Source organism: Plodia interpunctella, chromosome 5 (genome assembly GCF_027563975.2).
Source record: "Plodia interpunctella isolate USDA-ARS_2022_Savannah chromosome 5, ilPloInte3.2, whole genome shotgun sequence".
NCBI classification, from domain to species: Eukaryota; Metazoa; Arthropoda; class Insecta; order Lepidoptera; family Pyralidae; genus Plodia; species Plodia interpunctella.
The window spans coordinates 4548945-4566497 of record NC_071298.1 but is presented as its reverse complement, the minus strand read 5'-3'; the positions used below and the strand labels follow the sequence as shown (position 1 = coordinate 4566497).

Sequence of the window (17553 nt, the reverse complement as noted above, 5' to 3'; positions counted from 1 at the left end):
TATAACGTTTTTTTATTAGCTTCATTTGTAACTGACATGTACATGCCAAATCTGTTTTTAGAGGCAATAGGCTGTTGATAGGGATATGTATGGAATCATAATGAATTTCTAATGTGTAAAGATATTGATTTTTAAAATGTAACAATTCATAATTACAAATTTGATCAAAATCGTCTATGGACTTAGCCGTGAAAGCGTGAAAATAGACTTTCGCGTTTATAATATCAGTGTGGATTTCAATACAAAGACATTAATAATATATATATTTTTAAATATACCTACAGAAAATTCTTGGAAAATATGGTATTGTCGTACCTATGTACTTACAATTATTTTTGCATTACGTTTGTACTTAAATAGTTGCTATAATATTCTGTGGCTATTAGTACGATGATACTCTAAATTGGTACAGTTAATTTAAACTGCATGTCAAGGTAACATAATTTCTTACTGGGTAACATGGTTTATGGTGAATTTGGGTAGGGTGATGGACTAAACTGTACAAGGAACGCTCCTACTTCCTTACAGCAAAATGAATCAGAATAATAAACAATTAAGTACCATAACGAGGTATGAAAACAAAAATATATTGATAAATTTTAAATGCACTACTTTATTTAATATACTTGAGTGTACACGCATTGTATGCAGAACATACATCATCCATCCACATTGCAAAACCTACCATAGGACATTTTGGACTTTGCTCGCGCCTTGATGCGCATAAAAAATTCCGTTCCCGGAAAATTGGGGAAATCCTTCATTAGTGTGTTTGTTTGGCACTGGATACATTTCCCATATCCCCGATCGAAGTTTAACTTTTTAGATTCAACTACTTATACGTTCTCTGTTAGTTATATTGATAGTTCGACTGAATATGAGAACATTACTTATATTGCATAGATAACTTTCATGCAGAATCTAGAAAGTATTTTTTGCTCTCTAGATTATAGCGATGTCATTCTTATAAAATATTAAAAATGCATTATTTAAAAAATGGGACAGTTGTTTTATTTTTTATCTTGGATTTGTTCTCAATAGCTTATCTTGGATTTGTTCTTCGTCGGCTCATGTTATTTTTTTTCTCTTAGTACCTTTAATGTACTTACATAAGTAAGTAGGTACTTGATTTATCTGACTGAGGAACGCAGTAAAGCTAGCCAAGCCGCAGTATACAGAATAATTGTTCTATACCTTATAATACAATATAATTATTAGATATAACCCGTAAATCGATCAGCTGATTTTTTAACACCTATACGAAAATTTGATAAGTATCTCATAGGTAGGTAACGTTGACTATAGAATATAGACAAAAGAATGCCAATACATAATAAATCACCCTGTCGGTATAGCTAGTAAATAAGATAGTGCAATTTTAAATATTCAGCAAATTGTTATCGTTTTCGGCCTTTATCTTTGGAACAGTCTCATAATATCACGTACAAATATCCGCGCAAATTTGAAGCACGTTTGAGCGCCATGTTATTTTGTTGCGCGTGCGTTCTTTATAAATGCAGAAATATCTTGCGATCATCCCAATCCTATAGTTTGTAAGGTCATACTCACGTCTTGCCCGTTGTTGTGGTGAGCAGTTTATCGGTAAGTAAATTTTATTAGCTTATTTTGTACTAACGTTTTTCAAAAAGTTTATCAAAAACTCCACGGCCTAAAGGCTCCACGCAGTGTTTTGTTTATAAGTTCGAATCATGGTAAAATATTCAAAGGACCTGTCGTACCTACTAGCAGTGTTTCTAAAGCGCCTTATGGCTTCTGTTCTGTGTTGTAATCTTAATCTGAGTGTCAAATCACATTTTAAAAGGAAAATTTGCAAAAGGACCTTTTTGATCACGACGCCTGTGCTGAGTCCCACTTTCGATTCCTACTCTAGAACATTTGTTATAGGTATAATAATCGGACCATGTAGGCAATAAGTTTTAGTTTCCGTAGTCCACAGCACCACTAGCTTCCGATGAATGATGAATCATGAGGTAATCTGCTCATGGTAGACTGACCTACATTAGGTGTCTACTACTACTAGATGTGGTAGTAGTGAAATAATCGTCACATGACTTTAGGCGAATTGGTTAAAATCGAAATTAACAATAACACTCGTTCATTTTGAACCAATTACTTACCACGATATGTTTTTTAAATTATTTCTCTTACAGATTTTCCAACTCTAAAATGTCCGGTGTGAAGAAATGGACTTTGCTGGCAATGCTTCTTTGTTTAGCAGTTGGCAGCGAGAGTAGGAGAAAACTGAAAAGAGACCAGTATGAAAGCTTGAAGTCTGTAGAAGAAGTAGAAGAGGCAAATGAAGATGACGCTGGGGATTACGATGAGGTAAAGATATCATAGCAACATATACCCCCGTACTAAGTATAAGTATTCCTGAAATCTACAACTTTTGTTTTATAATCTAGGTAAGTATGTATAAAATATATATGCACCTACTCAAATGTTAAACCTATATACTGTCTGTTTGCTTATTTTAAAATACAGGTGGATTATAAACACCAGCTTAATTTTCTCCGCATGTTTCGATCCAAATAATGATAAAAAAAACAAAGTTGTCCCATACAAATTGTCGACTTAATATGGAAGGTTGAAAATTATTAATAAAAATACGGATCACTAACATGTGATTATCGACGGAAAAATCGACTATAGTTTCCGTCTAATACCTAGTAAAATGTAAAATACCAAATCACGATATGTCTCACGATATTTTTAACAAAGTTCAAAAATTATCACAACTTTTTTTTACACACACAAGTTATAAGCATCAGAGTTCGGCTGGTGTTTAAAAGCGCCACCCTGTATATCCAATTAAGCAAAAAAGCAGATAGACAGATGACAGATACAACTTTTGGGCGTATCCCACATAGTCAGACTGACGATGACGAATCAGTCGGGTTACTGGGGTTATGTTCTCGATTTTTTTATTGCTGTGCTAACTTGTACAGTACAGTCAACCGCACATCTTGTTATCCTGCCATGGTAATCTAGGCCACAGTAATATCGGCGAATTTTCTAATTATTTTCACTCAATTTATTTACAATTTCCATTTCCAGTTAGAGCCCTGCCAATGCGGAGTATTCATGTCCCAGCAAGTGGGAGTGAAGCAGGGGCTCCGACGGGCGCGACCTAGGGGCCCCCCGGAAGGAGAGCCCGTGGTGACCTACGACACTGACTCCCCTAGCTTGCCTTGTGGGACTGGGGGCTTCAAACACTGTGTTAGCAAGTGTCTTGATGTGGTGAGTATTTATTTATAGGTTTACTAGCGACTCGCCCCGGCTTCGCACGGGTGCAATATTATGCATGTTAAAATTAAAACTAGGTACCTACCTATTTTCAATTTTATGCCTGCATATTGCTGCCGTCATTATAATCCGTTGCGTAGTTTGAAACATCTAAGCAACTTAATTTCAAAAGAAATCTCTCCCAGTATCCGAGTATTTTATTAAGTTGGAAACATCATTTAGTTATTACACCTTACGTTGGTACAATTTACATAAGTAGGTATGCCATGGGCAGAAATTAACGGGATTTTATGTCAACAAAAATATTCCGCTCAGCATGATTCTACACCTGCCATCCTTACCTACTAATATTATAAAATGAAATTGACTTTTTCATTGTACAATATTTCAGTATTATACACCTTTTGGATGGATTTTGATGATATTTGGATTAAAAACCTATAGTTATGGAATGGAAAAACAAAACAAAAACTTTCATTCCCGAATTCCCAGAGAAAAATTGCTCCGCCCATCGGCACATCTCATCAATATGTTTCATCATGGCTTTATTTTACGTTACAGTCAGTAAATAAACCTAACCGTAGTAACCTAATCTTTTTATTGATTTAGTTGTATTTTCTTTCATAGATCCTGAAATACCTGCCCCGCGCTGGCCCAGTCATCTGCGGCGCGGTGGAGCGCGACATCCATAGAGAGAAGGCGTTCCTCTTCATCAAAAACTGCGGTGGCGAGTGGCAGCCCACCAGCTTCTCCGCAGGCAAGGAGTTCTGTTGCACTGACGGACAGCATCACAAGTGCTGATTATATATTACCATACGTAGCTGTAGCTAGTGCATTCTTTTTTATTAAGAACGAGCGTGAGGCAGCACACAAATCGGACAGCATCACAAATGCTGATGCAATATTATCATCTATATATAGCCCATTCTTCTTCGTCAAGATCTGCGATGATGAGTGTAAGCCCATGACTGTGGCAAGGAGTTTTACTGCACAAGTGCTGATAGCAGTATAAGACTCAATAAGGTACATATATGTACCTTATTGAAACTGCTACAAAAAGCTGTGATGATGATGTATCAGCACTTGTGCAGTAAAATCAGCAGATGTAATGACATCTGCTGATTCGAAACTTGATACTTTCTCTAGCACTGTTAGATTGTGTCTTGATTTAGAATGAATCTCCATCATTTGTGAGATCATAGGACTTGAAAATAGTATGTACGAGGAGATGGTTCTCAGAGCGTTTCGACCGCTGCGGCTGCGCTGTCATTACGATCCAAATTCAATCAAATTCATAAAATTGAAATTACCACAATAAACTAATTCTTGTCTTGTTAAAATTTGAAAAATTGTAATGACAACGTAGCCGCAGCGGTCGAAACATTCTTAGAACCAACCATAAACATGCACGAAGCTTACCTATTGTAAAATAATTTATTATTGGTATAATTTATTGTAATTATTGCTATTAAGTAGGTAGCCATTTTAATTATTTTATACGTTACTAAATTTCTATCTCGTATTAGTTTGAAAAAAATATTTTTTTCATACTTATTTTCCTTGGACGTGTTTGAGTCCTATGAACATTAAAATATTAACGACTTCAAACTAATTCAACTAGCAACTTGGCGAGTTGCAATTAGTATTTAAGTAGCTTGTTCATAACACGCAGGGTTAGTTAATTAGTGGCTTGTTTATATTATGATACATTTACACTAGTAGATGACATGAATGAAATGGATTTTATCGCGAAAATTAGAAATTGTCACTATATTAGATTTACCGCCATTTTCATGTTCATACGTATCGTATTTCTTGAAATCTCTTAGTAAGTAGGTACCTATATCCTAGGAAACACTCACTTGAGTTTCGCCTCCGTCCGGATGTCATTCTTCCTATAATTTTTTGACGTCAAATACATATCAGTGGTATTCTTACCTATCATCCTTAGTTCAACAACAAATTTGGGATTTGAAAAAATATTGGTTAATTTTAATTGAGTGATCCCGTATAGTCTATTTCTCGCTCTTAGGTAGGTATATGTGTTTATCAATACAATAGCCAAAACCGCCCGCTTCGGTTCGGAAGCGACCTGTTAATTAAAACCACGTACATATCAAACCAAATCCTAAACCTAGCTCGGACTTGGGGGCCGCCACAGAACTTTACCTTTATCGATTGGCTTCTATGGGGGCCGCCTCGTACGAGTGTTGCTTGGACAATTTACACAGAGTTTATTTATTTATTCAAGGAGGTCTTATAGTCAAATTACATAGATATATTTGAAACTAACTTGATAACTTCGCCGATAAAATAACAATAATGGAATGGAAAAATTTTAACTGTGTTGCTATAATTCAGAAGATTATATAGACAAGTGCTGACTAAAGGAAAAAATCTGTGATGGTGTCTGTGAAACAAAATTTAATGTAACATTAGGTATATTTATGTAAAATGTAATTAATTTATTTGATTCTTTTGTTTAGTTATAGGTACATTAAGGACGTAAAACATTACTGTCGGTGCGACGACGTCTGTGAGTCTAAATCAAATGTAACAGCTATATTTTTGTAAAATTTAATTATCTGATTCTTTAGTTTAATTATAAATGAAGGACGTAAAACATTACTTACGGTGCGTAATAATAACAATCATAGGCTATTGTATTATAAAAAGGCATAGCATACCTATATCCATTACCTAGGTTTTCGGAAATATTAAATTTATATAAAAGAAATTATTAGGGTATATAAGAGCTTCAAATTCAAATTATTTTTTCAGAAATTAGTCCTTCACAGGCACTTTTTCACGTCAATTTTTATATTAAATAGTTATCTCTCACATGCTATAAACTACTGGCAATTCGGTACGACCACTGCTGAGAAGAAATGCCGAAAGAAACTCATTTGAACAGTGTTGGTCCCTATCATGCCAGAAGGGCTTACATTATTGGCTTTGAAATGCGTCAAGCAGACATCACATTATTATATAAAAATGTATGTATAAGTATAAAGAATATTACTACCACTTATTACTTGGATATTAATAATGATAGGTCTCAAATAAGTATGTAAAATCTTCCAGCTGAATTTTATTGTTGTAGAGATAGACATAAATATGTAGGTAGGTATAATGTGTAAGTTTTTATATTTTTTAAATAAACCTAAATAAGAAAGCATCGGCGTTTCTTTTCTTTCGTCAACCTCATGTCAGTCAAGGACAACCCCATGTCAATAAGGACCTCTCTATAACTATAATAGCGCCGAATTTGCAATGATTTTGGGTAGGTACTTCCCTCCGTTGATAACTTTGATGTGCCTACTGTAGCATCATTCGATTAGAAGAATGAAAATTTTCAGAAAATTGAAGAAATAAGTAGGTAGGTAGGTGCCTACATACTCTATCTTCTGAGCGTTTTCCCTCAGACATACAGATTGGCCTTTGTTTTCCTACTTTTCTCCCCTACTTTGTATAGACTTCGGCATCTTTAGTCTCAGACCATCCTTTATCATATATATACTATCAAATTTGACGACATCAAGCCAGCACTTTGCGCCTTCTGCTAGGACCAGGTGAAAATGCTTAGCTAGACATGTTGTTCGCTACATAATTTGCTAGTTTACACACGACATAGTACTAGTGCAGATAACTTAATCTGTGAATCTATCGCGCATTAATAAAAAATAACTTACGTTTATTACTAGCACTAGCATTACGTAATAGCTGATATTAGCAAGCCGGCCGTCTTGCAGCAAAGCATTCGTTTAGCCCACAACAAGACGCCTTATTCGTGCTCCTGCCCATTATGGTGTCAATGGAGTTCCCTTATCAAGGACTAGATTGTAAGTACTTACTGACAATTGTAGGCAGTAGGCACTAGACGGCGCGGGGGCCCGCAGCGGGGGTGCGGAGAGCGCGGCTGACCCGGATCGCTTAGGGTGAACAACCCCGACACGTGCTACTTTCTAAAAAGAAACGCGTCGCCCGCGCATCCTTGCGTGGACAGCGGGATCACTGGTTTTCTATTAAAACGCCGGATTGCATCTGATGAGGTTTAAAAATAAAAATGCTGGCCGGTATTTTTAAACTGACGTTCTTAATTTAAAAAGGCTCCCCAAATAAAGATTTTTTTAATAAAGTAATTTACTTTTACTTATATCCTGCCCGTTAAGTACTTAAATGCAGATAGCTTAGCATTTTATATACTTACAATATTCTCATAGTACCCACTTGACCTTTGGGATAGTTACTTACTTAGGTACCTTCCTACCACATGTGTGTGTGGTCTGTCTGAGGGCCCACTTCTTGAAATTCTATGAAATTATGATTTTATTATTAATGATTTTGTGAAAGCCATATAAGCGAGTTACGATGTTTTGCGAAAGGCCCTCAATCCACATAGTGTCGTCTGAGGGCCCACCTGTATCTCAAAAACTATACATGCTACAGATAAAGTTTTTACCCCAACACTGCTTTTGTCCTTCACGTGAGATCAGTGCAATCACCACTGAGTTTTAAATAATAATATCTCTTGCGGCTCTATACTGATTCGATTTTTATTAATCTCAAAATGCGAAGGTAGGATAATGCAATCCATAGCTGATCAACTAGGGCAGGGTTGGACCCCTATGGACATTTTGCTGCACGTGTGTCATAGGAGTTTTCATTCATCGTCCTCCACCCTTTGCTTCACTTATCATTCATTTATCTTCATGGTGGCGGTGAAGACACATTTATATCAACTGATTCTTAAGTACTAGTTACAGTAAATAAAAATGTACGTTACGTAAAATGGAATGTGAAATATATGTAAATTCATATTTACATTTAAAACTAATGTAAATTTGTGATTTTAGTTTCGTATAAAAAGAGCATACAATTTGATGTCTGCTTTGTACTCAAAACAATGATAGTGCCCCATAGATTTAGAATATACTGACTGTATTCCAAGTTAAACTATTATTTATTTATCTATCTCTTTTATCTATATAGAACTTTTCATAACCGTTTTCTTGAAATCCGTTTATACCAATAATAAAAACGTGCCCAGGATTGCCGACCGTATCACACGGCCGTTCTACGAACCAGACGGGCATGACCCCTGCGCGGGCGCAGCGGCGGCGGCGGCACGTAATGTCACGTTATTGTAATGCGTTGCGCAACCTCACCCCCCTGCCCGCCAGCAGTCCAAGACACTGCCCTCGAAACCTTGAGGTTTTTAACCCATGTTCAAACAGGTGGGGTAAATATGTTATCATGTCTCTAATTTGGTATTGTCTAATGAAGTTGGACTTTTTAGTGTACCTATATTGGTGGCTGCATTGTGTGCGTAGACGTCATGTCAGATTTGTCAAGCTGACCAAACTGGCTTAAAGACAAAAATAAATAATACGAGTTTACATTGTGTGTTAAAAGAAAACTTAATCCTATATGTTTCACCGGCTATGGGTGTGAAAATTTAAATGGAGAGCATGATACCTATCATCACACAAAACAAAAACTAATGAAGAAAAGTAACACTATTATATTAGAAATAAATGGATTAATCTTGTAGTGAGTAGAAGCCCCTGGATAAAAGACAATAAAAGTATGATAAACTAGCGGCCCGTCCCGGCTTCGCTCTGGTAGAACCATACTAGTTATAAGTACTTCTGAAGGTTTCTTCTGTCTCTGTGCCAAAATTAAACAGAATCGGACAAGTAGTTTCGAGTATATTTATTACAAAAAAAAAAACAAAAATACAAAGATTTTATTTTTATAATATTAGTATGGATAAAAGGCGGATTCATAGACTTCTTCCCCTGTATAATATTTTGATACGATATAAATTTAATTTATTTTTGTGTCAGAACTGAAACGGATACTTCCGATTTTTTTCGTTTGTTATCATTCACCCGTGCTTCATACAATCCATTAATATTTTAAAGCTACAAACTACTGGTTTTGGTCATTTGTGTTCAAAATTGCGTGCACATTGCATGTAAGTCTGTGAGCGTCTCTACCTTTTATGTAGATACTTCGCGTCGGAAAACTATAAAATACATACGTGGCCATTTTCCATCAAATCACGGGACAAGGGGCGGAGGAGCGGGGCGAGGAACGACGACACACATTCTGAAGGGCTCTAAAACCCGCCTATTGTGGCCACCTTTATGACCAACTATTCGTGGCCTTTTGATTTATCACAAACAGCTAAGATTAGTTCGGCGACTCAGGTTTTGGAGTCTCGTCTTGAGAGTCTTGCATCTGCTAGACTCGAAGAATGCCGCATCACAACTTAAACAGAAAAATTTAACTTTTGATTGGCTACATAGGCATGATATTTCTCAAAGTCAATATATTGCTATTGTTTACGTTATTTCACTAGATGAAAATAATACGTGGGACTCGTGTGGGGATTGAATCCACGTCACTGCCACATCGGAGCAGCAGTGAAACGAATAGGATTCAAAATGAAAACGGTTTTTCAATTAAAAGTTGAAATTATTATTCAGATTTAAATTTTATTAGCTGAGAGGTGCTAAGTATAAGTTAAGTTTAAAGTAAGTAAGTTTAAAGGTTTTAAAATTATCACAGTTGAAAAATTTAAATCCCCCAGGTTTATAAGTTAAAATTCATTAAACTGTCTAGACAGAACCGCCTTAAACATAAAATTTAACTAGCTATCTACGTATGGGCATAGCAAGAATCGCGAATAGAAAATGAATTTCGTATCTAGGTAAATTTAACGATCTTTAAACCTTTCATCGTGATTGACGTAACCCAACTCAGGAAGGGCATACATGCGCAAGTCTAATGCCGGCTCCACACTCCGGGAACAGTTGGCCAAACTTTATCGGATTCGGTATACATTGCTGCTTTTTAATTGCGGTAAATAAAAGCACTCATACAAACTACGCAATGTTCATGCTTCGCGTCGGCATCTGTCCGAGTTCGGCGATAGTCTGGAGCCTACATAAATGAATTTTACGAACTACTGTAAACGTGAGTTTACAGTAGTTCGTAAGTGAGCAATGAGGACTCGCTCGCAGGGAGGAAATAGGATAACGGTGTGCTCATCGTAAGAACTTCTCAATATCTCGAACCGTTCCTTGTGTGCGACCAACAATGTGTCATTAAAATCTCAGCCATTTTACATGAGCTACCGAGCTAGACGCTTATGTATGGTAATCGGAGACGTTCCGTGCGAATCGCTGGGTTATGAGATGTCTGTTTGAACTGGATGGTAATCTTGGATGCCGCGGCTCGTAGCTCCGTTCACAACTTTTTGCCCTCAAATGGAAACTAACCCGGCGTCCTCACTAAACGGTCGAGAGCTGTGCGACGCTAGGCGTGTATGAAAGATTACGGCGAAAACACGTTAGGCCAGCCAAGCACACACACTCGAGGGATCACTAGTGTCACCATTGTTGGTACAACTGGTACCAAACAGTGCCATGATAAAGAAAACCATAATGTAGATTGACTTTACTCGATTTACTTTTTGATGGTATTACCGACCATTACTATTTACTTAATTAATACTTAAGTCGATCTTAATATCGACAAAAATTTTAATTCTCCTTTAGTCGATCTTTCGAAGTCCTCCGCGTCGCGCTGCTTCGTCTCATTTGTAGCTTAGCTAGGACACCAAGTAAGCGACATGACAGTGGGGCAAATCGAGGCCGATTTACACCGCAGTGAAATAAAAGAAGCTGAGAGAAAACGCCAAACTAGTAGTCACTCAAAGGTTCGTTAAATTTTAATAGATTTGTAATCACAGCCAGGTAATTACTGCATATCCCTTTATTTATGATAGTACCTAAAAAATAAGTATCCGTTGGTAGGTTACATAGGTAGTAAAATTCATGTCCTATTTACGATTTATAAATTAGTACGCCAATTCCTATTTAGTACATTCTAGCTACTTCTTCGTTACAGACCTAATGAGATATGACTAGACAACTTAAGGAGGAACATAATGTAGCTTCAAATATAGTAAAACTACTTTTTTAAAAGCAATGTGACGAATCGCATACAGAATTAAAAACACTTTTTTATGTGAATTTCGCCCCGTTACGGCTGGAATGGAAATTCCACGGGACGAAAGACCTAAAAGTGACTTAAAAGATGTTAAAATCAACTTCGTGTGGAACAGGATGTTAAGAGGCAGAATGCAGCGTGAGAAGCACTTCAGCAGTCGTCGACATGCCACCTTTAAGTGTGTACAGACAGACAGAGTTACGCGTAAAACGCTTTTCGATATATATATATATCGATATTGAGTGATATAGTATATAGTTTTTGAGGTTTGTTTACTTACCACGCAAAAAGTAGGTGGACTAATGTGTAATATATATATATATATATATATATAGTCGTATATATATATATATAGTCCACCTACTTTTTGCGTGGTAAGTAAACAAACCTTCTCAAAAACTGTAAAAACGAAAAAGAAAGTCTTATTTAAAAGAATGTTCTTGCAAGAAAGTTCCTCAAGAGCTACTTCAATATCTGCGGTTTAATCCGTTTTTCGTTTTTACCAATGACATAAACATAACTTTGACTACAAGGCAAACTTTAAGAGCATAATTATAAAACTGTTCATTGTAAATTCCCTGCAATCTACTTCAATTAATCTAATGCAAATAGTAAAAATCACTGTCAGTAGCAATCGAACGGAGCAATAATATACAGCTAGCTATCGGTACTGCGTGATGGGACTTCCAGCCAATTACATTGCGGAGATTGATCGGTTTTATACAGGTGGACTATGGTAACATGGTACCTCCTGTAACTAAGTTATAACATTCACCCAAATTTTTAGAGACAAGGATATGGAATATATAAAAAACTAGCTGCAACCCGCGAAATTTAAGTTTACTTACGTTTTTATGCACAGAAGTATCATCAAATTTATAAAAGCGACATTAACTATCAGACTTTTGACCAAATCCTACGGGAATCGCGTACATTCAGGATACCAAGTAGGGTTACGGCCTAGTCTAGTAAGTATGTGAATCAAAGGTACCTATACACTACATCAATACCAAATTTCATTAAAACTGGCGCAGTCGTCAGCGTGAAAAAGCAAAAAAATTACACACAAACTTTCGCCATTATAATATTGTTTGTTTATTTATAAAACTTTATCTACTACCACATATTAAAATACAATAATAACTACATATATAAAATATATATATATATATATATATATATATATATATATATATATATATATATATATATATATATATATATATATATACATACATACAAACCAAAATAATAAAAAGATATGTCCAAGAAATACGGAAATAAATAAATAAATATTCGTGGAATGGGATGGGATATAGTGAGATAAGGATAAAAAAGATCTTGGAGTAGCCAAACGCAACAAGATGGGTGCAGCGTCGCAGAAAAATGTGTCATTAAACTGTCTACTTACTCTATACAGTTAAAGTAGTTTTGACACTATATACATTTAGAGCAAGTGTAAATAATCAAAATAATATTTTTGTCAGTAATATTTCAGTTGTTAAAATAACTTGTTAATTAAAACAAAACTAAAGGTTCGACAGGGTTCTAATCACACTTAACGATAACGTGTACGTTATTTTGTTTCAGCAGGTGGCTATATTTAACCGGACCGAAATAAAACAAGTTATATGTACTTACATATTTCGGCAAACCAGTTGTAAGATCTATTAAAAGTGCGCCTTACGTCACAGTACTTTGCATAATAAAGTACTTAATATCAACAGCGTAACATACACTATTTACTGAACTTGAACTTGACTCTGTGAATCGGAACGATGACAAAATTGCTACGGTATTATTATGCATAATGTCTCCAAGACTATAGATAGTAGCGTCCGGTCCCATACAGCTCCAATATACAGACGTAGAAATCAAAGATATAATAAATATTAGGAACAGTAGGTAATCTTCGTTCACTCGATCGATACTGCATAAATATGTAGCACATTATTTTACAGGTTTTAGGGACCATCATTGCTTACCATGATAGATATTAATAAATTATTTTATTTATATTATTTTATTAATTGCATGATTACATTCTGATCTATTATTTTTCTTATGTCACAAAGGTTCACCGTACACGAGTGGAACACGGAATGCACCGACTCTTGCGCAAGCCAACGGGTTCGAATCGGGCATAGTCCGAAGGGACATAAAAGAAATATTTTATTGCCCACAGCCACACCGGTACTAAATGTTCGGTTTAGGATAGATTACAGCGGTGTGGGTGGATGGCACCGCGTTGAATTCTTCCTGTGTGCTCAGTTTATTTCTTCAGAATGGCACTGTATGAACTATTTTCATGCAAGCAAGAAATGGATTTCAAAAATTGCGGTATAAATATCTCACTGGTTGTTATCAAAGAAATAATAACATTAAATGTTGTACACTTATATGAACGTTTAAATATTTTTCAGTCATACAAACTACCGCTGTAACTGTGTAAAGTATGGCACTTTATATATGTATACACTTCACTTTGGCAGTCTTTGGGAGGTGGGGTGGGTGGAAAGTCAACCACGTGACAAGTGACATTCGTCAAGAGTTTTCCAGTTGTAACTTTGAATTCGTGAAACTTTACATCTCTATCATAAAATTTTAGAAAATTATTATAATACTTATTGCTACTTGTTTAAACTTTACAATTAACTTTCTAATAATATCATTAGAGTATACGTTTGATGTCTCTCGAAGGTGTGGTTCGTGTGCCAAATTACATTGAAGGTATATATGTATTACTCTTTCCCAAAAACATTGGTCATTGACGGTCGTCCGACATATTTTCGGGAAAGAGAAATAAACATCTAAATCCTCATACGTCCCTCTTTAAAATATTAGTGTATTATAAGTACGTAATGGTTTTCAACTAGTCTACAAAGCCTTGAATATTTAGCTACTGCTACTAGATGGAACCACAAGAGACAAAGCCGATCTCTCAGGACAACGAAGGTCACCAGATCGCCCACGACGGCCCTCCGTCGTGGGTTAGTTGTGACGTCATAGTTAATATATATTTACGATGAGTGAGATACATAGATGGGTTTACGCCCAGTATCTGCTTAGTTTCTAAGCAAAAAGTCGTAAACCCGTGGACTATTTGGGAAGAATCTGAGCAAATACTGAACGTAAACCCGTCTTTGGACTGAGTTATATACATACTTACAATTAGTTGCTACTACCACATATACATATTACAGTCAACAGCAACACTAGAGTTATCTTCAGACGTTTCCTTCAGTCTATTAATGACAAATTTGCAATGAATTTGACTGTACATTACTCTTAAAAGTTATTCTCATTAATATAAGTGGTCGACATTTTGGTAAGATCGACTCGCACTATGATTATGAAAATGAATAGTTATGTCAATTCAATTTCTATTTTTTTATTCAGATATCTTCACATTCAGATAGATCCACAAATGTCAGTAAAAAAAATAGCGCAAATCAGTCACTCCCACAATCTATTTGACACCATCAACCACATCTTATTCTAGGTTAGTAGGTAAGAGAGAAGTTATAGAAATGTTTCCAGAAAAGGAGAGGAGCCACGAAGCACAACTAGTACATATGATAAGTACATTCATCAATGGCTTACATAATGGTCTTCGCATAAAGACGTGCAATCCACTTGAAACGTGATTACAGAAGATTTGCGTTCGTGCGACCTTCAGCCATGTTAAGTTACAAGTATCCTCAGATTTTCTGCCGATTGATATAGACGTAATTTTGCTATATGTAGCTATCTATTTGTACTCTGCTGTATTTATGCATGGAATTTAATAAATGAGATGGATTTAGTACTTAATCAAAAATTTTAATAATTAAAATTGATACCTAATGAATAGTAAATTAGTTTTAAAATTTCATTAGGTGAAAAAATCTGACTTGAGTCGAACCCACGCCGAATCCATGTCTTTGCTTCCATTCCATTCGAGACTGGTCTTTTTCGGGTTTTAATTAAAATTTAAGAACTCTATGACATACTACAGAGCTGCCAATAACATTGAAATAAATTTTACTGTTAAATAAGCAATCATTGTATTTACTCCTTTTGCTACGTAAAAAAACTGTTGGTTTAGAATTATAATGATTTAATTTTATGAGATACCATCACTTTAATAACTTACACCGATGCTATCGTACGTAGCTTCGCCTAGACAGCTTAACCGAATCTTGGTTATGGTCCGGTCAACACTGTTATTTTGAACAATCCAAATGTAATTTTAATGACTACATACTATGTAAAATTATTTCATTAATAGCCTTGTTTAAGAAATTGTCTAAATAATTACGTTGAAAATGGATTGACGATATAAAATACTAGAAGTTGATCATCTTGTTTTCGTTTAATCCCAGTTTATTGTACAAGGACATAAATAAGTCGATATCAATATGGCACTGGCGACCACCCGGCCATTAATTCGAATTGTCGCAGTTAGAACATCTAATTGTCGCGCGACCTCAATAACCACTGCGCCCGCGCCCCGCGCCGCACCACCCTTAAGGATGCTCATTTCCTTGTGATTACGGCTCACGGACTAAAAAAGTACAATCATAGTGCTCCTCGGCGCGGAACGCACTGTCCTCATTTGAATACAAACGCAATGCGCGTGCGCACACACCCTTAACTGTACAGTACCCCGTATTTACAAATGAATATCGAACTAAAGACTACAGCAATAGAGTCGGAATTCAAACCCAAAAGCAAAATACGTGCCCTCTTTCCAAAGTCGAAAGAAGAGGGACTCTCGCGTGCTAGAATGGGAGAGAGCTATGCCGGAGGAGGACGGAGGACATTAAGGGCATTCACCCCGTACCCCGTGGGTTGCGACTAGCGGCTCTACAAATGATGTACAAGCATAGATGCCTTTCTCTATTTAGGTGCGCACGAGTTTCGAAATAGTGGCCGTGGAAGTTTTTGTTGGGAGGTGGATCCTGTTTGGGTTGCGTCACTGCGATAAGTTCGGTGGAGACCGCGCTGGGCCACACCACAGGTGCGCGCGCGCCGCAACCTCTCCGATCTCCGAATCAAAGTGACCACGAGCTCGCATGGGACATAATTGTTATAAAAGGCTTTACAATTTCATATAGTATATTTGTTAAATTCGTACTTGTAGTAGGTCGATAACAATAAAATATATTGAAAGTCCCGTTTTCTTTATAAGAAAGGACTTGCTTCACTGATTGCGGAAGCTCTACCGTAACATTTTAAAATTATACAGTTTTATAAAAACGATTGATACCGTACACCAAGCATTTTAAATCCTTACTAGAAGCGTCAATAATGTAGATGGAGATAGATAAAGAAATAGCTAAATAAATACGGAACTGTAAAGGTAGGTAAACAAAGGTAAGGTAAATATACCCTATGTAAATACGTAGGTACCTAGCAAAATTTCAATTGTTTGATTAATTACTTTCGTAGAACATGTACTTTCTTATGTACCACGGGTGCATCTAGGGTTCTAGAGATAGGTACTTACTTACTTCCCAGGAAGCGCCAAAAGTCCGAGATTTTCGTATGACCTTTTCAATTATCTTTTTCATAAAAATTTGGATTGGGACAAATTAAAATGTGCCGAACAAATGGTTTCAGATTTCAGTATCGATTTGGATAGCCAGATGTCCATTTGTTGAGATAAATCGAAAGTCCTCAGGGGACGTAGGCATGTGCTGGATGATTGACTAAAATAACACAAACACATGGCATTCTGTTATCTCATTAATGACTCTAATTCTTACGTGGATGAAGAAATATTGGTTTATGGTATCGCAAAAGATTTTAAAAAGAAGAACGTAATGGTCCTATTCCTCATGATTGAAAATCGTGGACTTTCTAGGCAATAACAAAAAAAACAAAAAAATTAAGAGTATGTTATTTAAATAATACTTATCCGTATGTGTAATGTGTAGTTAATAAAACAATATTATTTAATAACATTATCATTATGTATAATAGTAATGAAAATATTTTTCAGTGTTTGATGAGTGTATTATTTATCATTACTCCATTTCTTGTGATTTTTTTATTTATCTACCGCTGAATCAATAAAGCACGTTTAAAAAATGTGCCTACGCATTTCTGTGATATCTATGTAAAAAACCGTTTTATAATTCCTTTAAAATGTTGTTAATTAGGATATAAGCAAGAGAAGTACGATGTTATCAAGATGAGAGATGCCTTACGGAAAGTTATCAAGAAGTAATTATTTAAATGGAGTCAGTGACACAAACTATGGTCTAGTCAGTCAGATCA

At 35.9% G+C, this 17553-nt stretch overlaps 1 protein-coding gene across 1 annotated transcript; it reads left to right on the top strand.

Moving 5' to 3' along the window:
* The first annotated feature begins 1469 nt into the window (after window positions 1-1469).
* Fcp3C (Follicle cell protein 3C) lies at window positions 1470-6004 on the top strand. The gene is made up of 4 exons (XM_053745768.1): window positions 1470-1602; window positions 2172-2346; window positions 3079-3261; window positions 3895-6004. Exons 2-4 carry the CDS (start codon window positions 2188-2190, stop codon window positions 4066-4068), a joined length of 516 nt encoding a protein of 171 aa, XP_053601743.1. The 5' UTR covers window positions 1470-1602; window positions 2172-2187; the 3' UTR covers window positions 4069-6004.
* The last annotated feature ends 11549 nt before the right edge of the window (window positions 6005-17553 follow it).

Excerpts from the sequence above, each read along its gene's own strand:
- Fcp3C (XM_053745768.1), top strand. The coding sequence starts at position 2,188 with ATGTCCGGTGTGAAGAAATGGACTTTGCTGGCAATGCTTCTTTGTTTA. Across the intron at positions 2,347-3,078 it reads ACGCTGGGGATTACGATGAG|TTAGAGCCCTGCCAATGCGG; the intron begins GTAAAGATATCA and ends TTCCATTTCCAG. Across the intron at positions 3,262-3,894 it reads TTAGCAAGTGTCTTGATGTG|ATCCTGAAATACCTGCCCCG; the intron begins GTGAGTATTTAT and ends TTTCTTTCATAG.